This window comes from Gracilinanus agilis, chromosome 2, assembly GCF_016433145.1.
Source record: "Gracilinanus agilis isolate LMUSP501 chromosome 2, AgileGrace, whole genome shotgun sequence".
NCBI classification, from domain to species: domain Eukaryota; kingdom Metazoa; phylum Chordata; class Mammalia; order Didelphimorphia; family Didelphidae; genus Gracilinanus; species Gracilinanus agilis.
Genome location: NC_058131.1, coordinates 353,788,591 through 353,810,453, shown reverse-complemented (window position 1 = coordinate 353,810,453; position 21,863 = coordinate 353,788,591). Strand labels below are relative to the sequence as shown.

At 36.7% G+C, this 21,863-nt stretch overlaps 1 protein-coding gene across 1 annotated transcript in view; it reads right to left on the bottom strand.

Annotated features, from left to right (window-relative positions):
* UIMC1 (ubiquitin interaction motif containing 1) overlaps positions 1-21,863 on the bottom strand; it is a 95,847-nt gene that overhangs the window by 37,059 nt on the left and 36,925 nt on the right. The window contains exons 6-8 of the mRNA XM_044659823.1: positions 15,015-15,100; positions 10,548-10,627; positions 5,968-6,136 (exon numbers count right to left, since the gene is read on the bottom strand). Coding sequence (XP_044515758.1) covers positions 5,968-6,136; positions 10,548-10,627; positions 15,015-15,100 — 335 coding nt within the window. The remainder of the gene's footprint in view (positions 1-5,967; positions 6,137-10,547; positions 10,628-15,014; positions 15,101-21,863) is intronic.

The window sequence follows — 21,863 nt, the reverse complement described above, 5'->3', positions numbered from 1 at the left end:
GAAAACTGATGTACACAGAGTGTAGAGTGAAGTATTTTTTTCCCTTCCTTTTTTGTTCGGGGTGTGGGGGTGGGAGGTAGGGGTGGTGTGATAGTGTGAGGAACAGGTCTAGATAATACATAAATCTGTTTTGCATAACTATACATATTTGTAATAGGTTTATTTTTCTTATCTTCTCATTGGATGGGTGATGGGAGAGAAGGAGGGAAAGAATGTATAATTGAAAAAGAAGAAAAAAATACTCTGCTTTAAGAAAAAAGATCTTGGGATTTTAGGAACTGCAAGCACAAAATATTTCAATACAAGGACTAAAAGCTAATACTGTGACAAAATGGAAAGAATAAAACAATAAAAACTGAATATTTTGAAATTATAATGATAAAACTTGGCCTGAAATAGAAATGAGAAGGTATTAAACAGGGGTGTGCTAGAGCCAGTTCAAACAGGCTCTTGAGAACAGTTGTTAAATATACAGTGCTTTACCTCAGAAATTGACAAATGGAATAAACCAGAGCTTAAGTTATTGTTTTGTTGATTTTCTAGACTTAAAATGATGGAGAAAATGTTAATAATTCATATTAACCTTAAAATGTGTCAATGCATGCATCTCTTTCTCCAGAGAGCCAAATATTAAATATTTACCAGCACATCGCTGACAATGAGGTATAATGCTTCATACATTGTTAAGCTATTATGTTGGCTAATTTTGATGAAATGAGTTTCCCCCTTTTCTTTTTTATTATTTGTTTTAAGGGATTGCCCCTTGGAAGTGAAAGAGATAGTATGTATTTGGAAATGTAGATAATGTAAAAAACAAAATATAGCAATAATCCTAACAACTAAAGTTATTAAAAAATGAAATGGAAAAAACAACAGAATGACTGAAACCGAATGCTATGAGTTAATATCCAAGTCTATTTCCAAAGAAGAAAGAAGAGAATGAAGCCCCCATCTTTGCAGAGGTAGAGGATTATGGGTATGGAATATTGCATATAACGCTGACGTGGCTGAGGAATATTGGTTAGTTTTGCTAAATTACCCCTTCATCTTTATTGTATGTTATGAAGAACAACCCTATGGGAAAGGATGTGAAAGAGAAATATATTAGGAAATTAAGTGGTTATAAACACAAAAGTTACCAGCAGAAATTTTCACAAAAAAAAGAAAAATAAGTTAAAATCATTTTTAAAAAACTACCAATGCACCCAAACTTCCTTGCAAAGAAATCAGTGCTAATATGATATAGTGGGCTTCTTCTTCAGCTGAATGAATGCCTAGGAGACTAAGTTCAAAGCTACTGAAGAAATAGAATTAAAGTCTTGGAGACTCCTCTTATAAGAGGAAACACTTAAACTTATAATGGTTTAAATGGTCCTTTAGACCCAGAGTGTAAAACCAATTAAAAAGCAGAGATTAGGTTACTGACCCTGGGCCCAGAGGAATAAGGAGAACCTGAAACACTGTCTCTGAATGGATTATGAAGACACTCTGAACACATCACTTAGATTCTATTTTGTATTATGCTATCAATATACTGGATTCCTGCTGCTAAGGTTAAAGGGTTCAGAGGAAGTAAAATTTACATTTCGTTGTAAGAAGATTCTGAAACAAGGATACAAGCTCAAAGTCAATTTCAAGGTCAAGTATATGAAACTGCTGAGTTTTCCTTTATTTTGAGTGGAGGAGAATAAGATTAAGAACAAATTTCATGCTGGTAAAAGGTGTCTGACAGCCATGGAGAATAAAGCTTGAATGCTATGTCACAAGATAGCAATTCAGTGTGGAAGGGTAATAGTGTTAAGTTTTTTTTTTTTTCATATTAGCTCTTGCTTGATCAGCATTAATCCTGATCTGAAAAAACTAACCTAATCTTGGAGCATGTAACTGAAACTTATTGATCTCTGGACCTCTCTGCTCAGGATCACCAAACAAGCAGATTAACAACCTGCCTTTGTGAGCATGTTTGACAAGAGTATACCCTCATCTTCCTATGGTTATCCCCCTTCTCCAGTGTTTTTGTTCACTTAAATTCAACAAACATTTACTAAGCACCTACTATGTGTAAGGCATTAGACTAAGGGATGGAGATATCAAAATGAAACTATAAGCTTCTGACGTCAAAAGAATTTGTTGGTATAACATAAAAAAAAACAACCTGAGACAAAATGCAATAAGGTTTAAGAAGAGATCCAAACAAACTGTCCTAGGAAAATATGAGGAGAAAGACATTACTTTCAATGGAACAGTTGAGATCAGGAAAAACTTCATGGAGGAGGAGGTATTCAAGTTGTGTTTTGAAGGAACAGATGAGGTAGCAATGAATAAAGACTGGGTTCCAGATATAACAGTTAAATTAACCTGCATGAATACACGGTTATGGGATATGACTTAATGAAATCATCTAATAGCTACCAGTCCAGTATGGTTAGAACATGATATATGTGAAGGGAATAGGTACTGCACCAGATTGTGGAAGGCTTTAAATGAAGGTTGTATTTTAATCCATAAAATTTAAGATAAAAATATCATTCATTTCTGTTTATTCTACATCAAGTCCCAACTGAAGAGTCATACCCAAAGACGTTCCTGTCTGTCCTGATTTCATTATGTGTGAAAGACTACATGGGTAGGCACTTCCTTATTTAATGAATAAGCAGTATTACTTCAGCAGAAGTTGAGAACTCTGCCTTTCCTTCCTGGCAATTTAACTCACCCTTTTCAAGTGCTTTTTAATGACACAATGTGAGATGTTAGCCCCTATAAATTAGTAAAGGTCAAGCATATTGGAAAATGCAGCAAATACTCTCAAATATCAATGGTATGGACAGAAGGCAGTATGTTTAGCTATACTATTGGTCTTTTGGAGAGTAGGCTTATATTCATTTGGAGGAAATTTTTTGCTCCCCCTACAAAGGGGAAGCAACAGAGAAAGTGGTGTTTTCAGGAGTCAATAAGTTAAGTTCATTCATTACTCATCAACTAAACTATTCTGTACAGAATCCTAGGTGTGGTACTAGGTGAAGTGAGATACAAAGTTCAGATCCCAAGAAGAGCTGAAAGAAATTTTTTTGGTCATCTAAATATTTCATTTTTATAAATGCTGCCTAAACTGGTAATAAGAAGCCAGGTTCAGAACCCCAGTACCATCTCTTCTCTCCTACTTCCCTAAAGTTAGCTTATATTTTTGCTTTGAATATACTTTGTTCTACTTATATATGTATATCTTTCCCTCCTAAAGAATTTAAGTTTCTTAAGGGCAGGAACTATAATTTTTGTAATGGTATGCCTAGAGCCTAGTATGTAGTAGGCACTAAATTTTGTTGTTTGATACAAATCCAGTTCTCTATTTTATACTGTATATCTCATGATACTGCCAAAAAAAACCCCCCAAAACAACAGAGTCTGGTAGCTGGATAAGAAACATTTAACCATAATTTATAAGTAAGTTAGATACAAGCAAAGTGGCATATGAGATTCAACAGGCAAGGGGGAAGGGGCAGGGGTTAGAAACAAAAATATCCAAAGTACAAACGCAGGCGAGCATAAGGGGTGTCAGGAGGAAGAAAGTAATTTAACTAGAGCATTCAGTATATGAAAGAATAACATGAAAGGCTTAAAATATAGGATGGTGCCAAATTGAAGGTTTTGAATGACAAGCAAAAGATGTTTTTCACCACTCTAATCTAGCCCAAGCAAAGGTGTCAATGTGACTTTCCTTAGGCAGGTCTGACCATATCAATGCCTTACTCAATAAAATCTAACATTACCCTATTACCTCCAGGATCAAATATAAGTTCCAAATACATATGGAAACTACACATGTGAACACATATGCATACACAAATAAAGATATAGATATGTGAATGAAAAAATATTTATTATGTTCCAAATACTTTTCTAAGTGCCAAGGATTCAAACAGAAAAGTAAGACAGTCCTGCTCTCAAGGAACTTACATTCTCATAGGGAAAGAGTATATATGAAGGGTTTAGCTTCAGGGCAGAGGGCAAGGTCTAGTGATCCTTAAGGTTGAGTGACAGAATATATGGAAAATCCTGGAACTTTTAGGATGCACTGGAAAGAACAGGCAGCCACAAAGTATGGCCATGTCTGCTTTTGTACATGCTAGGAAACTAATAATGACTTTTACAGTTTTATAATAGTTTTACTGTATTTAAAATATAAAAATCATTCTTAGCTGGTCCTATACAAAAATAGGTGGAGGACTAGATTTGGGCACTGGGCTGTAATTTGCCAACCCTTGAGGAAGAAGGATGGAAAGGTAGGTAAAAGTGTACACATACAGAGATAAGAATTTGGGGGAGGGGAGTATAGAGGCAGAGTAGGCACCAGGAGCTAAAGGGCTCAGGAAAAGTCTAAGTTTGCCTTCAAAGGGATGCAGATAGGTGACTCAGTAGTTAGGAGGAGACTAGAGATCCTAATATTTGAACTTAGATATTTCCTAGGTAGGTGACTGGGTTTAAGAAGAAGGGATGGAGAGGAGAGAAAGAAAGAGAGAAGGGGAGGGGGAAAGAGAGGAAGAGAGAAAGGAAAGGAGGGAAGGAGAGAGGGAGAGAGGAAGAAAAGAAAGAAGGAAGAAAAGGAAGGAGGGAGGAAGACACATACAGACAGCCAAAGGATTTTGTGAAATAGATGTATGTGAGGAGACACTACATTACAGGTGAAGGAGAAATCCAGTGTGGAGACACTGAAATAGGAAATACTGTGTGTGAGGAACACTAAGCATACTAGTTAATTTAGGCAACCATAGTAGAATAAAAGGAAAGAATATGCACTAAGCATTCAGAAGTAAAGTGAGGCCAGGTTATAAAGATAACAGAAAGTTCCTGGGTTTTTGAAGTCATGAACTGTTTCACTTTTGTCTGTCTCCAGAGCCTGTTCAGTGCTCCCTGTCACATAGCAGGTACTTATTATTGGTAAGAAACAAGCATTCGCTGGAAATTTTTGAACCTAGAGGTAACATGGCTATCTGTACTCAGAAGAAGGACTATTGGGTAGCAAGCAATACAAAGGCTAGATGTGGAGGCTGGAGAGAAGAGGGAAGGCAGGAAGAAGTTCCTATACCAATTCAGATGGATGGGCAGGCCCAAGGGCTGGACAAGTTGATGGCAGTGAAGGAGGTTACAAAAGATAGTGTATATTGCTAGGCTCCTCTGATTAGAAAACAAAGAAGAAATGGGTAGTAATGAGCAAGAATTTTATTCAACTGCTAGTCTGCATCAGTTTTAACCCAGTTAAGTATAGCCAAAAGGGTAATTTTTAAAAATTGAATCTGTCCTTCAGGTTCTAATGGAGTTTCAAAAGAAACTGAAGAGACACAACAATCCCAATGCCATGGTATTTGGCCTATCTTTGGCAGAAACTAAGATGGGGCTCCCCATGTGCCAAAGGGCTAGAGAATATGGTAGGTGCAATTGAAATTACCAAAAAAAAAAAAAAATCCAACTACCTCTCTCTGTATAATCTGTTGATACTCATATATATTGCCCTAGATTACAAAACAATCTCAGATATTCTGAAGCAAAGAAGCCTGAGAATGGATCTGAGATATTTTATACAGATCTGGTCTGTCTGGGAAAACTCCCTTGTGCAGAAGCACAAGAAAAATGAGAGAACACATATGTAAATCTAAACTTTGAAGCAAATGAGCAAAAAGTTCCCTTGCACAAAGCTACTCAACAAAATCAACTAGAGAGAGAAAAAGATGCCCCAGTAAAAGTTTAAGCATTGGCATCTGCAAATCTGGTCATATATATACCGTGGCTAAAAAACAAACAAACAATTTTTTAAAATCTAGTCACAAGGCATTTTAAACCACTCTTTTTACATAAAATACTGTACTTACAGACACCTCTCAGAAAAGTTTATAACAGTTGCTAAGGACAAGAAGAGAAGAATGACAAAGAGATTCTCTGGCAGAAGCTCAGAGAAATCAGGGTTTGGCTGACCTGGTGAGTCTCTGCTTTCCTCCTCCCCCACTAAACCATTGCAATACATGGCATGCAGCTCAATTTCTGTGGGTGGGAAACCCTGGTCACACATTGGGCAGGACACCTGGATATGAGCTGAGAAGATGGAGGCAGACATTTCTTTCTCAATATTTTCATTGACAGCAGCCTGAAGGACACAAAGAACATAATTATCACAAAAAGGAATCACAATACCTTCAATGAATAAATCAAGGAATTCTAAGTGTTTCCTACTCATTCAATTCAATACACATATGATAGCCATTACATGCCAGACCCTGTGCTAGGCCCTCGGGGCACAAAAATGAAAATGACACAATTCTTGAACTAGAGGAATTTATAACCTTTTATTTGGGAGGGGGGTGGTTAGAAGGAGGTGATTTAGGAGGGAACACTTTTATGAAAATTAAGCTGCCTTTGTTTTTCACTCCTAACACATTTTTCAGAGACAGAATAGTGTGGTGGAAAAGAATGGGCTTAATTAAACAAGATGATCCGCGTTCAAATTCTGCTTTGTAGTTTTGGGAAAGTCATTTTGTCTCTCTAAGCCTCAGTTTCCCCTTCCACAAAGTGTGGGTGATAACATTTACAGTACCTACTTGATGGGTTTTTGCAAGGAGAGCATTTTACAAACCGTAAGCACTAAAGAAATATGAGCTCTTAATATCATCATGGTCGAGTAGCTGTTATTCCTCTTATAATGCTTACTCCTCACCTGTACAGGTCAGAGCTGGGAGCTCTGCAGTTATTAACTCAGCAGCATGAGTGAGCACTGCAGCACAACTCCCTAATGCTTGTTTCCAAGGACAGCATGTCCCAGCCAATCAATATTGAAGCTGCCCTGGTTATCCACCATTTCCATTTAGAGCAAGGATCACCTGTACTGCTACAATACCTCACAGGAGAAAAAAATTAAATCTTTCTCTGGTCTAGAAACAAAATGAGCTCACAGCTAAAATGGAATAAAAATTCAGACAAGCCAAATTGCCATTTTGGGTTATAAAATCAGGCCCACTCCAAAATAAGCTGCATTATACTTGTGAGCTGAAATTGAATAAAGAAAACAAAAGACCATTCAAAGAGATTAGTCCATTTGGAGTCAGAAGGTCTGAGTTCAAATCTTGGGTCTACTGAATATTTCTTTATAGGACTTTGGACAAGTTTCTGATCTCCCTCTGTCCTCTTCTCTGCAATCCCAGCTCTTTTGTCTATAAACTGAGAAGGTTCATCTAGGTAATTAAGGTCCCTTCTACTATAAATTGAATATTCCTAAATGAAACCATTTTCTACAGACCCTTAGAAGTGTCCCAGACTTTAAAGAAGAGAATAGAATCACTTAATTGAAGAAGGAAGATCTGAAATCTCTTCTTAACACTGGTTCTTGGGCATCCTTTTCCCCTAGGTTTCTCATTCTGTTTAGAGATGCCAGTAGGAAACAAAATCAATTATGCTATAACAATATGCAAGCAGTTTTAACTCAGAATTGGTGGCCATCTCCAATAGTTACTTAACATTCAAAGTTCACTAAACACACTTGTGTTGTGTGCTATGCATTTCACTAGAAGATACACCCAAGCACTATTCACTTTGCATTCATAACCAGCTGTGTAAAATGCAGAGAATGCACCTTCAACTATTAATGTATTCAAGAGGGTGAAGTCTATTATTGCCTTACTGTGAATACTAGCACATTTCCAACTATGTTCTTTGGCAATCCAGAAGATTTCTGAACATTTTTATATTAAAAAGATTTCTTTCTAGCACCAATAAAAAAGATCTGTTTAAATATTAACTACCACAGAGAAATTTGAAGAGGGGAAAATGTAACAAAAGCAGCTTTTATTAAGACCATGTAGTCAGAAGTCTCAGTCTTGACAGAGATACTTTTAGTTTATATCACATAACTATCTCTCAAAAGAGATAATCAGACACTGTGGTAAAACCTACTAAGGGGGTAACCCTTACATTCTGGCTCCAAAAAGTCCACTGCAGTGGAAATTTTTAAAAAAATAATGAAAGAAAACTCTTGAATGTTTTCAGTTCCTTGTGCAATGGAATTTTCACCTAGGTCTATCACAAAATTTTCTTCTTTTATCTACCAACTTAACTGGTAGCCTAACTGAGTAGCTTCCACTGACATCACTGGAGAAGAGGGAACTAATCTAGCATGTAAAAGACAAGTTTCCAAGTACAATGTTCAAAAAATGAATGTGGCTCCTATGGGAAAATAAATTGAGAGTGCTCTCAGTTCAAGGGCTAGTTTCTCAGCTAATTCAGAGATACTGTCAAAGTAGTTTTCTGATATTTGTGGACCAATGTCACTGAACATCAGTACGTTACAGAATGGTATGGCAGGAATACATATAACATAAGGCATTCAATGGTCCATGCTCAGATGATCTTCATTATCCTTTTGATCTTCATTATCCTTACCTGGGCACATATGGAAAGTTTAAAGGGCTTCCAACAGCCCTAGTAAATAATTTAAAACATATTAAGTAACTGGTTCACAATAATTAAAAAGTTGCACTTCTCTTACTGGAACCTTTCAAGATATTTAGGGAAGTAAAGACACAGCACAGCCACATTCTTCTAGCATATAACGGTGCAGATATGTGCACTAAACATTCTAAATAGGGTTCGTGTTCTTTGACCCACATAAAGCAGTGTCCTCTCCAATTGTGATTGTATAGGGAATCATCTTTGATTAATTCAAGGTTTGCAAGGACTTCCATGTGTCAGGACAATTTAAATAATTCTTACCAACCCAGAATACAAAAAAATCAGATCACTCATAGGGATATGGGTCCAGAAGCCGTATTTTTATTGCCCAGCAGGATCTGTGAATGGGCACTATGCTATATGAAATGACATTTTCAAATACTACCTCTCCACATCAGGAATTGGTCAACTTCTAGGAGTAACAGATCATTTTCTAATATAGCAGTTTATGTGAATGATTAATGAAAGAATTGGTTGTGTGGCTACCTGAAGCAGACACTAGAGAAGAGATCTAATTCATTGCTACAAAAAATAGCTGTAAGAAACCTAGAGTATTAAAAAAAAGGCATAATAGAAAGGGGATTTCTGTTCTCTGAGGTACTTCAAAGTAGCCCAGGACAAAACAATTAGGCATACAATGCAATGAAATTTTTGTAATGACATGAGAACGAATTTGTTTCACTCACAGATCCTGCTGTAATAGTCTCACATGTCTGAAGCATACTGATGGAACTTACTAATGTTCACATTTCTTTGACAGTCACAAAGACATACGTAGGGAGTCTTGATCAGAAGAAGGAACTTGTATTAGATTCCGTTATTGCAGCAAATGCATTTTTCTTACTGAAGATGTGTCATAAGACAGGAATGGTATTCATGAAAAAAAAGAAGCTAACTTTTATTATGTCTTCATCTTTACTTTGGGCTCAGGCTATCAAGTCAAGACATCAAGATTTAAAATAAAATTCCAATATAAAGATAGTTTAAAGGAAAGTCAATTTCCTTCCTTGCAGAGTGAAGGATCATGGATGCAAACACTACAGAAAATATTGGGTCTTTTTAGTGTATTTGTTAATTTTATTGAATTTCTTTTTCTCTTTCTTTTGAATTCTTTATTATGAGGACTACCTCTGTGGGATGGATACCCTGGGAAAGGCACTGTTGTTAAAAACAAAAGATATCAAGGCACCTAGATGGCTCAGTGGATAGAGGGCCAAGTTGAGAGTTGAGAGGATCTGAGTTCAAATTTGGCCTCAAACACTTCCTAGCTGTACCACCCTGGGCAAGTCAGGTAAGTCACTTAATCCCAACTGTCTAGCCCAGTGGTTCCCAAACTTTTTTGGCCTACCACCCCCTTTCCAGAAAAAATATTACTTAGCGCCCCTGGAAATCAAATTTTTTAAAATTTTAATAGCAATTAATAGGAAAGATAAATGCACCTGTGGCCATCACCAGTCCCCTGGATTGCTGCAGCACCCACTAGGGGGCAGTGGCACCCACTTTGGGAATCACTGGTCTAGCCCTAACTGCTCTTCTGCCTTAGAATAATAGAATTGATTCTAAGACAGAAGGGAAGGCTTTAAAAAAAAAGGAGAGCAATGAAAATTAATTTGTTAAAAAATAGTGACTTTATCAATATATTTCTAGTGGCAATGTACAAGGGAGCTACCCAAAAGGAATTTTTCCTCCCAACCAGCAAATATAAAATCTCAGAGCTGAAAGAAACCTTAGAAATTATCTAATTCAATCTCATCATCTTATAGAGGATGAAAATGATCCCCCTGAAGGGAATGACACTTGTCCAAAGTTGCACAGCTAATCAACAACAGAGCAAAGTTCTCCTAATTCACAGTCTAAAAGTTAGCTCTTTTCATTATATCACACTATTTCTTAATAGTATGCCAATGGGAATGGCCCATAAGCTACAGAGTTCTACCATATCTTCTCTGAGAAGTCAAAGGTAATGTTGTTTCAGAGATGGGTTACTTACAGAGAGAAAGCACTAAAGAAAATTTTAGAAGAGAAACTTCAGGAGAACCTGACCCCACTGCTCTTACCTTAACAGGTCTTTCTTTACTACCTAGGTATGCCTCTTCTTTCTCAAGTGCAAGAACTTTGGATGGACTTAGTTGAGTCTCTGCAACAAAAGAACAAAATCTTCCACATTATTTCTATTCTCCAAACTCAGATTTTATTAGATAGTTCAGTTTCATTCTATGTTGTCATTGTCTACAAATCAATTATACTTTCTCTCAAAATTATTAACAGCACTATAGGCATATGAAAGACTGTTTCTACTTATATACACACATAACTTTATTCAGTCAATATAAGTTACTCATATTACTGCTAAAGTTAAAGGTATAGCAGGGAGTTACTAAAAAATGAGGTGGGGATTTGTAGAAAAGAGACACTAACCCAAAACAAAGGCAAATTGAATAAAGCTACTGCATCTTCCTTATGTGGTTCTCACCTGTGCATCTACCCTTTAAGAGATAGCTGGTGCAATGACTAGAATTCTATGCCTAGATTCAGGAAAATTTATGGTTTAATCCATCCCCAGACATTTACTAGCTGTGTGACCTTAGGCATGTCACTTATTCACTATTTGCCTCAGTTTTCTCATTTGTAAATGAGGATAATAATAGCACCTACTTCAAAGGGCTGTTGTGAGAAGCAAATGAGATACTATTTGCAAAGCACCCATACATATATAAGCACTTATATATGTGTATGTACACACACACACAAATGTATGTGTTATATTCTACCTACACTAGGCAAAGTAGTAAACAAGTTAGGGAAAAGAGGTCTGTGTCACTACACAAAATAAATCATTTCTCCATTACCTGGAATCTTATCAAGTACAATTACAATTAATAAACATAATGAAGATGTAGTAAGATCCTTACTTACATCAAACTAAGATTAAATTGTGGTCAGTACAGTTTTAATGTCAAGTATGTTAATATTATGAAATTGGTAATTATCCAGAAACATTATTAGACAGAATATTTGAGCATCCTATTCTTCACAGTGCTGCAGAAAACAGAGTTTAATGTATATATACTATAGCATCTTCTTTGTCAGGTTTTACTGACAAGAGACAGTCAGTCTCTTTCTAGGCAAGGGCTAATTACTGTTTGAACTACTGCAATCATAAAAAGTTCTCGCTTCTGATTTTGAAAAATGACTGAAATACTTGCCTATAATGACAGCTAAAGTGGGCGTCAACTCCACATAGGTAACACAGTGCTAGAAAAATAAACAACAGAATAGCCCTATGCTACGATACTGCTGTTTTAACTGAATAATACCCCAAAGTAACTATACTGTTAATGTAGTGCTAGAGGCTTAGCATGGCCACACAGACCAACTTTCTCTCCATATTTCATCTTTAAGGATCAAAATAGTCATACAGAATCAATTCACATATATCATATGCTTTTTAAAAAAAAATAGGAATTTGGCTTCTCAGAGGTAGGGAGGGATTCTTACTCTCTTTAAGCAAAAGGAATATTAAGAAGAATAAAAACCCTTTGCAATCTCTCTCAGAAACAGTTTATGTCAGCTAACAGTTGGACTTAAAAGCCATCCAACTTGAGTCATGAAGTATTTGCCTTTTTCTCTCTCATTAATTGTGGCTTTTAAGATCATTGCTATTTCCAAGTCCATCCCTGTTGGAGCCTGCCATTAATGTCAGATGCTAACATTCTAGGTCAGTGATGGTGAACCTTTTAGAGACCGAGTGCCCTAACTGCTCCCTCATGCTGCATGTGAGCTGCCCTCCTACCCCAGAAAGGGCAGGAGGAAGCATTCCCATTGGGTTGCTGGGCAGAGGAGTAGGTTATGTGAAAAATGTCCTTAGGTGCATTGGGGAGGGAGGAGCAGCTCCCTCTGGCACATGTTCCATAGGTTTGCCAACATGGTTCTAGATCATGGAGTTAGTGACTTGGGTTGAGGTTAAGACAGTGGCACTGAAACAATGAGAGCTAGTTTCTTTTTTTGTAAAGATAACATTCCCATAGAGTATAATCTTGCCAAAAGCAGAGCAATTAGCAGTGGAGTCTTCTGCAAAAAGCTCATTTTATCCAAATGAAAAAAAAAAAAACCAACTACAAAAATATCCAGTAAAAAAATTACTTCTAACCCTAGATTTTTAATTTTGAAAATTAAGATCTTGATAATAATCGCAAGCTATGATGCCAATTGTTTAAGTCCCTAAGGATAAAGACTAGAAAACACAAAGGTCTCCTTGACTGACTTAATAGGACCTAACAAAAGCCAAAAATTGATGACATCTAGATATGGATGGGGGAAGGGGGGAAACAAAGCAGAAGTCATCTAAACTCCATTTGAAAATATCTGATAAATAAAGAAATCAAAACTATCAATAAGCACATGAAAAAGTGTTCTAAATCTCTAATAATTAGAGAAATGCAAATCAAAACAACACTCACAAAATGACAGCAGGGGAGAGTAATGAATGTTGGAAGGGATGTGGCAAAATTGGGACATTAATGCATTGCTGGTGGAGTTGTGAAATGATCCAACCATTCTGGATGGCAATTTGGAACTATGCCCAAAGGGCTTTAAAATTCTATCTGCCTTTTGATCCAGCCATATTACTGCTTGGTTTATACCCCAAAGAGATAATAAGGAAAAAGACGTGTACAAAAATATTTATAGCCGCACTCTTTGTGGTGGCAAAAAATTGGAAAATAAGAGAATGTCCTTCAATTGGGGAATGGCTGAACAAATTGTGGTATCTGTTGGTGATGGAATACTACTGTGCTCAAAGGAATAAAGAACTGGAAGAATTCCATGTGAACTGGAATGACCTCCAAGAATTGATGCAGAGTGAAAGGAGCAGAACCAAGAGAATATTATACACAGAGACTGATACACTGTGGTACAATCAAACATAACAGACTTCTCTACTAGCAGCAATGCAAGAATCCAAAGCAAGGCTGAGGGACTTATGAGAAAGAAAACTAGCCATATTCAGAGGAAGAACTGTGGGAGGAGAAACAAAGAAGAAAAACAACTGCTTGAACACATGGGCTGATGGGAATATTATTGGGGATGTGGACACTAAACAATAACTCAAGTCCAACTATCAATAATATGGAATTAGGTCTTAATGATAAATGCAAAACCTAGTGGAATTGTGCATTGGCTAAGGGGGGTTAGGGAGATTTGGGGGAGAGGGAAAGAACATGAAACATGTAACTACAAGAAAATATTTTTAAAAAATTAAAAAAAAAAAAGAAAATATCTAATAAAGAGGAAGTTTTTTGTTAGGTGGTGAACTTGATAAATTAGTGTACTTCAAAGTCAAGAGAAGACCTGAGCATGAATTCTATCTCCTATACTTAGTTATGTGACTCCAGGTAAGTCATTTAATTTCTCTCACTCTCAGTTTCTTTATCTGTAAAATGGGAATATAATCCCTACCTTACAAGGTTTCTGTGAGAGTTGCATGAGGTAATAGAACTTCTCAAACCATAAAGCACTACACACACACACACACACACACACACACACACACACACACACACACACAGAGTTTCCCCAAAAAAATCATGGTGCACTTAAGCTATGAAAGCTTTAAACTACACCAGTACTTTTGGGACACCTTAGTACATCATCATCACAATAATTATATATCATATATAATAATTAGTTATTCTAAAGTAGAAAAGACTACCTTTGGGGGGTAATGAGTTCCCTATCATTGAAAATTATTGTTATGTAATTATTATTCTCAGTGATGGGGAACTAATTAACCTCCCAGGGCAGCCTTTTCTACTTTAGGGTAGTTCTAATTATTATGTAGTTTTCCTTTAAAACCTTATTTAGTTCTATAATTTATAAAAAGGTACAATGAAGCAACCAGCAAGATGAACTCTTATCTGAAATCAACAAAAAAATCAAGACAGTGTTGTAGAACAAATTCAGTCTCCTGAATTCCTATGCGACAATACTATGATGAACCAAAATACAAAAAGAAAAACATTGTAAATAATTCTTTAATGACAAATAACATAGTCCAGCTTTGTAGGACACACAAAAACAACAAACAAGATCCAATAGGATCTGCAGCTGCAGGTAATTAAGCAAGTTCTATTCCTGGTGCTATGCTGGCATCTCTGAGGAGGTTGGTGTGCAAACAAGCAAATAAAAGTCTTACTTATTCCAATACTTAAAAAAAAACAACTTCCCTAGAAGAAGGGGAGAACAAGGCCTGGAGAGTTAGAGCTAGTCTACCAAATAGATTACAAATGAAAAACAAATCAAAAGAACTTTTAAAAAGTGTATTGAAGGACACATGTTAAAACCAGAGGAAATATGCATTGGCCAGGGGTGGGGGGAGGGCGAGGGGTGAAGGGGAAAGTAGGAGCATGAATCATGTAACCATGTTAACTTTACTAAAAAATGAATATTAATAAATGTTTTAAAAAAGTGTATTAAACCAAGCAGAGAACATGTAAATAGTTGCAAAATTAGTGGGGGATTCTCACCTGGGCAGACAGTGATCTCTTCTGCAGAGTGTCCCCTGGCAATAACTCGGTTTCTCTTCCTGGCTAACAGACACAGAGCAGTGGGGCTGTAAAAGAACCAATAGTAAAATAAATTCTCAGTGAAATAAATCAGAGAGCAAGATCAAAGTAATACAGTGTGAAAAAATATCCGGCAATACAAAGTAACAGAATACTTAACACCTGCAGGCTACATTACAAAAACCAATGGGAATGTGAGAAGTGAAGGTGGAAACACCAGGAGAAAAATGTGGAAAAAATAAACATGCTTGCAACTTCAGACCCAGAGAAATCACTAAGTGAAAAGGAGCTCCTTTTAGATAATTCACAAAGGAAGGTTGTTAGGGTATGCATTGTCTGTGTGCAGAGAAGTAAAAAAATCTCCCCTCCAATCTAAAGATGTCAAAGATTTGTTTTATATTGCCTATCTCAGGTAAGTCTGAACATTGCAATGATTTGTACACTTACAGCAAAAAACCTGAAAGCCTCCTGATACTGTACTAGCTTCTTCCCACCTTGCTGTTAATTTTCCTTTTTATCTCAAGATACTTCTTTCTAAAGCAGCAAAAAATAGGCTACAATTCTCTAAGCTGCCCTACAGCAAAAATCTGCCCACACAAGTTGAGCATCTATTTTGTGCAGAGCTTAACTATGCATGGCTTCTCCCTATCTGACCTTCTGGTTCTCCCTGCCTGTTCACGGAATGCAATCTCTTCCTGACATAGGAACACGTGGCTTAGCGATGCAGGCATTCAGAGCTGGCCCCCTCCTGCTTCACTGAGCTTTACGATTAGTTTGATCAACTATGCAAGAAAACACTCAAAAAAAAAAAAAAAAAACACAAATCCCCATGCCAACTGAGAACCACAGAGAAGAGAGAACAGCCACCATTGATTCATGATAAATAACCAAATCCTGATAGGAAACCACAAGTGATTTCTCTCTCTAAATAAAACATCTCAAAGCATTTGTTAGAAACCCAAGCCAGGCACAGTTTACTCTGCGTGTAACATCAGGTCTCTATTCAAAGGGTCCATCACAAAACAATTTGCTGACATTTATAAAATGGGCTAATCAATTTGAAGTCAAACCACATTGCCTGCTACTCCAACTATCTCCTGGTGACAAAGCGTATAATCATTTATTAAAACCTACATCTGCTCTGCACAGAGCTCACCACAACAAAGCAAAAGAGTCCGCAGGAAGCAGAAAGCCTTCTCCAGCTATAACCACTTCCAAAACCATTTGAATAGCCTGAGAATTCAACCAAAACTGCATTTTCCATCACTGAAAGAAATTCTTCTAGGCTGATGCACAAGCTGCACTGCCCCTCTATTCCACCCTAACCAAATTCCACCTTGGTTTGAAGGCCTGGCTCAGCTTTCAAAGAATTTTCTTTGATTCTTCCAACCTTTTTTTTTTTTTTTTAATCACTTTCTGGTTAGAGCACCTATGTGGACTCATCACCATAATCTGAACTAAGCCTTTCGAAGGATTTGGCTAGATGGAAAAGAAAAGGATACAGTGTGAGAAAAGATATAGAGGAACAAGAATGGATCTGGAAAGAAGGGGAACAATGCTATCAAAGTGTGAAAAGCCCAAGGACTTTACACATGCTGTAATCACTGGAACATGTGACAGATAGGCCTCATCTTCAAAAAAGGGAATGCCAACCACCCAACCCAAAAAAAGCAACTCTTAAAATCCCCAAAGCTCAGAGAAGTGTCCAGTCAGAGGCAAGGGCTGGTCATCACAACTAGGCAATAATCAGATTTCGTTTCATTATTAAAAGAGTTCCAGGGACTATCCCAAACAAAAAATTATGGGAGATACCTAGGGAAGAGTTTCCTATCTTTAAGGAGCTTACAATTTAAATGAAGAGACACAAATAGAAAATAAAGTGAAAAATAATACAAGATGATATATTATTATTAGAGAGTACAACAGAGATTATCAGTAGAAATCTAGAAGATAGATATTGAAACTAGAAGGTGGAAGAATCAAGGAAAGCTCCACAGGGACTATGAAGCTAAAACTGGGGTTTGGACGAGGACTGGTACTTGGCTAGGTGGAAAGGCATGTTAGGAAAGCACAAAGACAAGGACAGACAAATTAACATGGTATAAAATTAATATGTGGGTAGATGAAAGAAGGCTGAGAGGCAGAAACCATGAAAATACCACCAAAACTGGAGCCAAAGACCACATAAATACAATAAATAAGCCTCTGGGAAGGCTATACCAGATGCTATTTAAACAACATAGATCCCACTCTCAAGAAGCTTATACTCTAAGCAAGGAGAAAAGATGTCAAGATAGATAATAATAAATAATAGCACTAAGTGCAACAGAAAAATTAAAAGAAACGTGCTGTTCAGAAGTTCAAGGAAGGTGGTCATCATGAACTGGGGAAAAATCAAGGTAATCTTCCTAGAGGAAGTGACACTGACTAGGACATTAAAGGACAGGTAGAACTGGCAAGGAGTGGGGGGCAGGGGTGAGGGGAGAGTTCAGAGGAGGAGGTTATTCCGAACACAGAGAACAACATGAACAAAGGCAGAGAGACATGAAAATTCAGTGTTTTGGAGAGGCAGAGAATGTGGAAGAGAGTAATATGGCACAATGGCTAGAAAGGGTGATAGACTTCCAGAAGAGAAGGTTGTGTGAATAAGAGGCAAATTACTGAGATCCCATATTATGTGCACCATTAAATCCCTAAAGTTCACATCAGAGTTAATAATGATTGAGAAAAACTACAGAAAATTACTTCTTTCACCCCAGAACTACATACTAAGTCAACCAGAAGTCTGAAGAAAATTTTAAAATGGGTCCTGCCAGCAAAACAAGGACCAACCCAGGGTAGGCTCCTAGAGTGACCTGAGAGGAGATACTTGCAGCTGGCAAGGCACTGCATTTGGAAGGATACCCTAAAAGAATCCCGGGAGAGTCAGGAATCTTTAGGAGAGGGACCCTGCAAATCCCAGAGAGCAGCTGCAAACAGATACCCTAATCTCTCAGAGTTTCCTAAACCTACCTCTAACACTAATTTTCCCATGGGAAGGTCATATTAAACTAAAAGCCTATCTTACAAGAATTGCCAACTTTTTGATCTTCCTAGGAGGAGCACAGCAAGACCTGGAGGCCAAAAAATCAGGCCAACCGCCACACCCAAAAGAATACTATGTAGCAAAGAACTAGAAGCAAAAGGGTGACCATCAAATGGGGAATGGTTGAACAAGTTAGGGTGAATGAATGTGATGGGATGTTACTGTGCTATAATTTAAAAAAGGGGGGATGATTTTAGAGAAATCTGGGAGAACTTAATATGAATTGATGTGAAGTGAACAGAAAAAAGAGCAGAATTTATACAAGTAATAGCAATATTGTAAAGATAATCAACTCTGGAAGATTTAGTAACTCTGATCAACACAATAACCCAGTACAGTTCCAAAGGAATGCTGACGGAAGCATATGTTCTTTATCTCCTTTTTTATTTTGGACGCGTGTGTGTGTGTGCGTGTGCGTGTGCGTGTGCGTGTGCGTGTGTGTGTGTGTGTGTAGGAAGTATCTGAAGCTAAATTTGAACCCAGGTTCTCCTGACTCCAGGCCTGGTGCTCTAGATATGATGCTACCACATAGCTTCCCCTATGACTATGTATTTTCAATGGGCTCTGTTTTTCTTGCTTTCTCAGTAGATAAAATACAGGAAGAGAACTTGAACTGAAAATAAAATTAAATTGGGGGGAGATGGAGGACACCTGTGCCCAAAAGCCTAGCAAGGTGTAAGACCAGCCCCAGACTGAAAGCCCTGATTCAGGAAAGAAAGTTGTAGAGATAAGTAAATCAAAAACAACAATGACCAGAATAAAATATTATTGCAATTCCAGAGATCACCAAATAGGAGAAGATCATTCCATAATAATTGCAAGTAGAAACTCAGAGGAAAAAATGGATTTTCCACCAAAACTACATGAATACACAGAAGGAATGAAGCAAGAGACACAAAAGATAAAATAAAATAAAATAAAATAAAATAAAATAAAATAAAAGCTCTGGAGGAAAGAATAGGAAGGAGAATAAGTAATAACTAGGTTAGAATAAAAAGTGGTAAACCTTACTCAAGAACTGGATCCCCTGAAAACCAGAATAGACCAATGAGAAAATACATGATATATCAAAAAAAAAAAAAAATCAAAGGATGAAAAAAATAGAAGATAATTTAAGATAACAGAAATAAAAACAGCCACCACCACTGCCACCAACTTAGAAAACAAATCAAGGAGAGATTGTTTTAAGACTATGATCTTCCTGAAATCCATGATGGGGAAAAATTAACACTTTATCTCAAGAAATCATGAATGAAAACTGCCCAGAACTTTTGAGAAATAGAGGGCAAAGTAAAAATAGAAAACAATGTTTAGTCATCTCTTGAAAGAAATCCCAAAAGTCCTAAAAATATCATAGACAAAATCCTAAGTTCCCATGTCAAAGAAAAAAATTCTGCAGATATCTAGAAAGAAATGTTTCTAGTACTAAAGGACCAGAGTCAGACTCACACAAAATCTAGCAGCTTCTACAATGAGAAATTTTCAAATAAAATATTCCAAAAGGCAAAGGATATACAGACTTATAAACAAAAATAATTTACCCTGCAAAACTAAGTATTTTATATGTGGGGAAATTGACTTTCAATTGAATGGAAGATTTTTAAACATAAAAAACAATTTTTGATGATAATGCCAAACCTAAGGAGGACCTTTGAAATACAAATACAAGAGTTCAGAGAAGTTTAGAAAATTGAATTTATTTCAATAATTGGAAGAAACTGCATGATGACATACTAACATTCTAACAGAGAAAGGAAAAACAAATATCCCTTCCAAAACTCAATGACTTCAAAGAGAGTTAAGGAATTAAATAATAAAAAGAGGTCCTAGAGGTGGTTATGTTTTGAGGGTTTGAAGAAGGGAATAAGAAGGGAAAATAAAAAATACACTAGCAGAGGGAGGAAGAAGGTAGAACTCGTTATTTCTCATAATGAAGAAGTAGGGGGTGGGAGGAGTAAGTCTGAGATAAGCCTCACTGTTATCTGCAATGGACAAAGAAGGATTAAGAACACACATTTTGGTGTAAAAATTCATAAAACTCTAATTTTTTCTTCCATTTTTACTAACTTCCTTCCTGGGAAGTTAGTTTTGCTTGCAACTATTCCTCATCTGGTATTAAGGAATTCTTTAAGCTCTCCCTCTCCCTATCTATGCTTGTTTTACCTTTTAAGTAAAGAAATGAAATCTAAGGAGGACCTTATGTCTCTTAGACAACTAGGAAATAGCTGGACAATTGGCAGTATCTGGATGTAATGTTATTACATAAGTAATGATGCAAGAGAAGTCTCAGAGAATCCTGGGTAATATGAATTGATGAAAAGTGAAGTAAGCAAAATCAGGTACCAATTTATATAAAGACAGTGACATTGTAAAGAAAAATACTTATGAAAAATTTAAGAATTCTGATCAAAGAAATGACCTACCATTTCTCCAGAAGATACATGATAAGGTAGTTTACCCAACTCCTGACAGAGAGGTACAGGCCTTAAGATGCAGAAAAAGATAAATATTTCTAGACCTGGACACCATTTGGATTAACTTTACTGGATGACTCATCTATTTACAAAGAATTTTTCTTGTTCTTTCTTTCTCCAGGTTGTTAATCAGGAGAGAACTTGGGGGGGGGGGGGGGATAGGGGAGGAGTTTGTAGGATTAATAAAATAGACATTAAAAAAAAGGCCAATGAAATATTCTTAATTATGCACAACAGAAGTTCAAAAAGAAATCTAGACAAGGAGGACAACTTTGAAAATAACAAGTAGAATTGTATACTTTTAATTTCAAAGCCATATAAAATAGACATTTCACCATTTCATATAGGATCCTTTTTCTTGTTCTGCTGTGAGTATGGAAATGCATCTGGAGAAGAGGAGTGGATAGGGAGGAAAAGAAATCCCAGACTGTAGAAGGACACATATAAAGAAATAGTTGAAAATAAGGTTATCTAAGTATGATTGAAACAAGTATGGAGAGTGCTGAAAATTAACAGAGGAAATCTGATAAAGTAAACAAGAAATCATTAAAGCTTCTTAAACAGCAGAAAGATTTGGTACATGAATTCCTGGGTTAGCATCCCCACTCTCCTACTGATTACCAGATGACCTTAAATCCTCTGAGCCATTTCCTCATCTGTAAAAATAAAGGACAGTTGAGATCTAAGATTCCTTCCAGATGGAAGATATAAGATGTGAAGGCTCTAATAACATTACTGCCTAGATTCTCACAATATCCTTCTATTTGGTTTGCCTGCCTCAAGTCTCACCCCGCACTAATCCATCTTTCACTCTACTATCAAAATGATCTTCCTAAAGCAGTGATGGGCAAACTTTTTAAAGAGGGGGCCAAAGGAAAGGAAATGCTCATCTGTCAGTCTGTTTCTAAGGCAACTCTTTCGAAGTTTCATTGAATTATATCCTACTCATTGTATTCGTCAGATTAGGAATAATGTCACGCAGCCAGATAGAAATTTTCAGGGGGCCGCTGGCCTGCTGGCTGTAGTTTGCCCACCAATGTCCTAAAGTATAGGTCCCACCATTACACTCTTCTATGCCATATACCAACTCCAGTCATACTCTATTAACTCAAAGATCAAATATAAAATTTTGTTTAAAAAAATTGGGGAGGGGGATATATTTTAATTTTAATTACCAAGTTGTCTCCTTCCCTCCCAACTACACACTAGAGAAGGAATATATATATATATATATATATATATATATATATA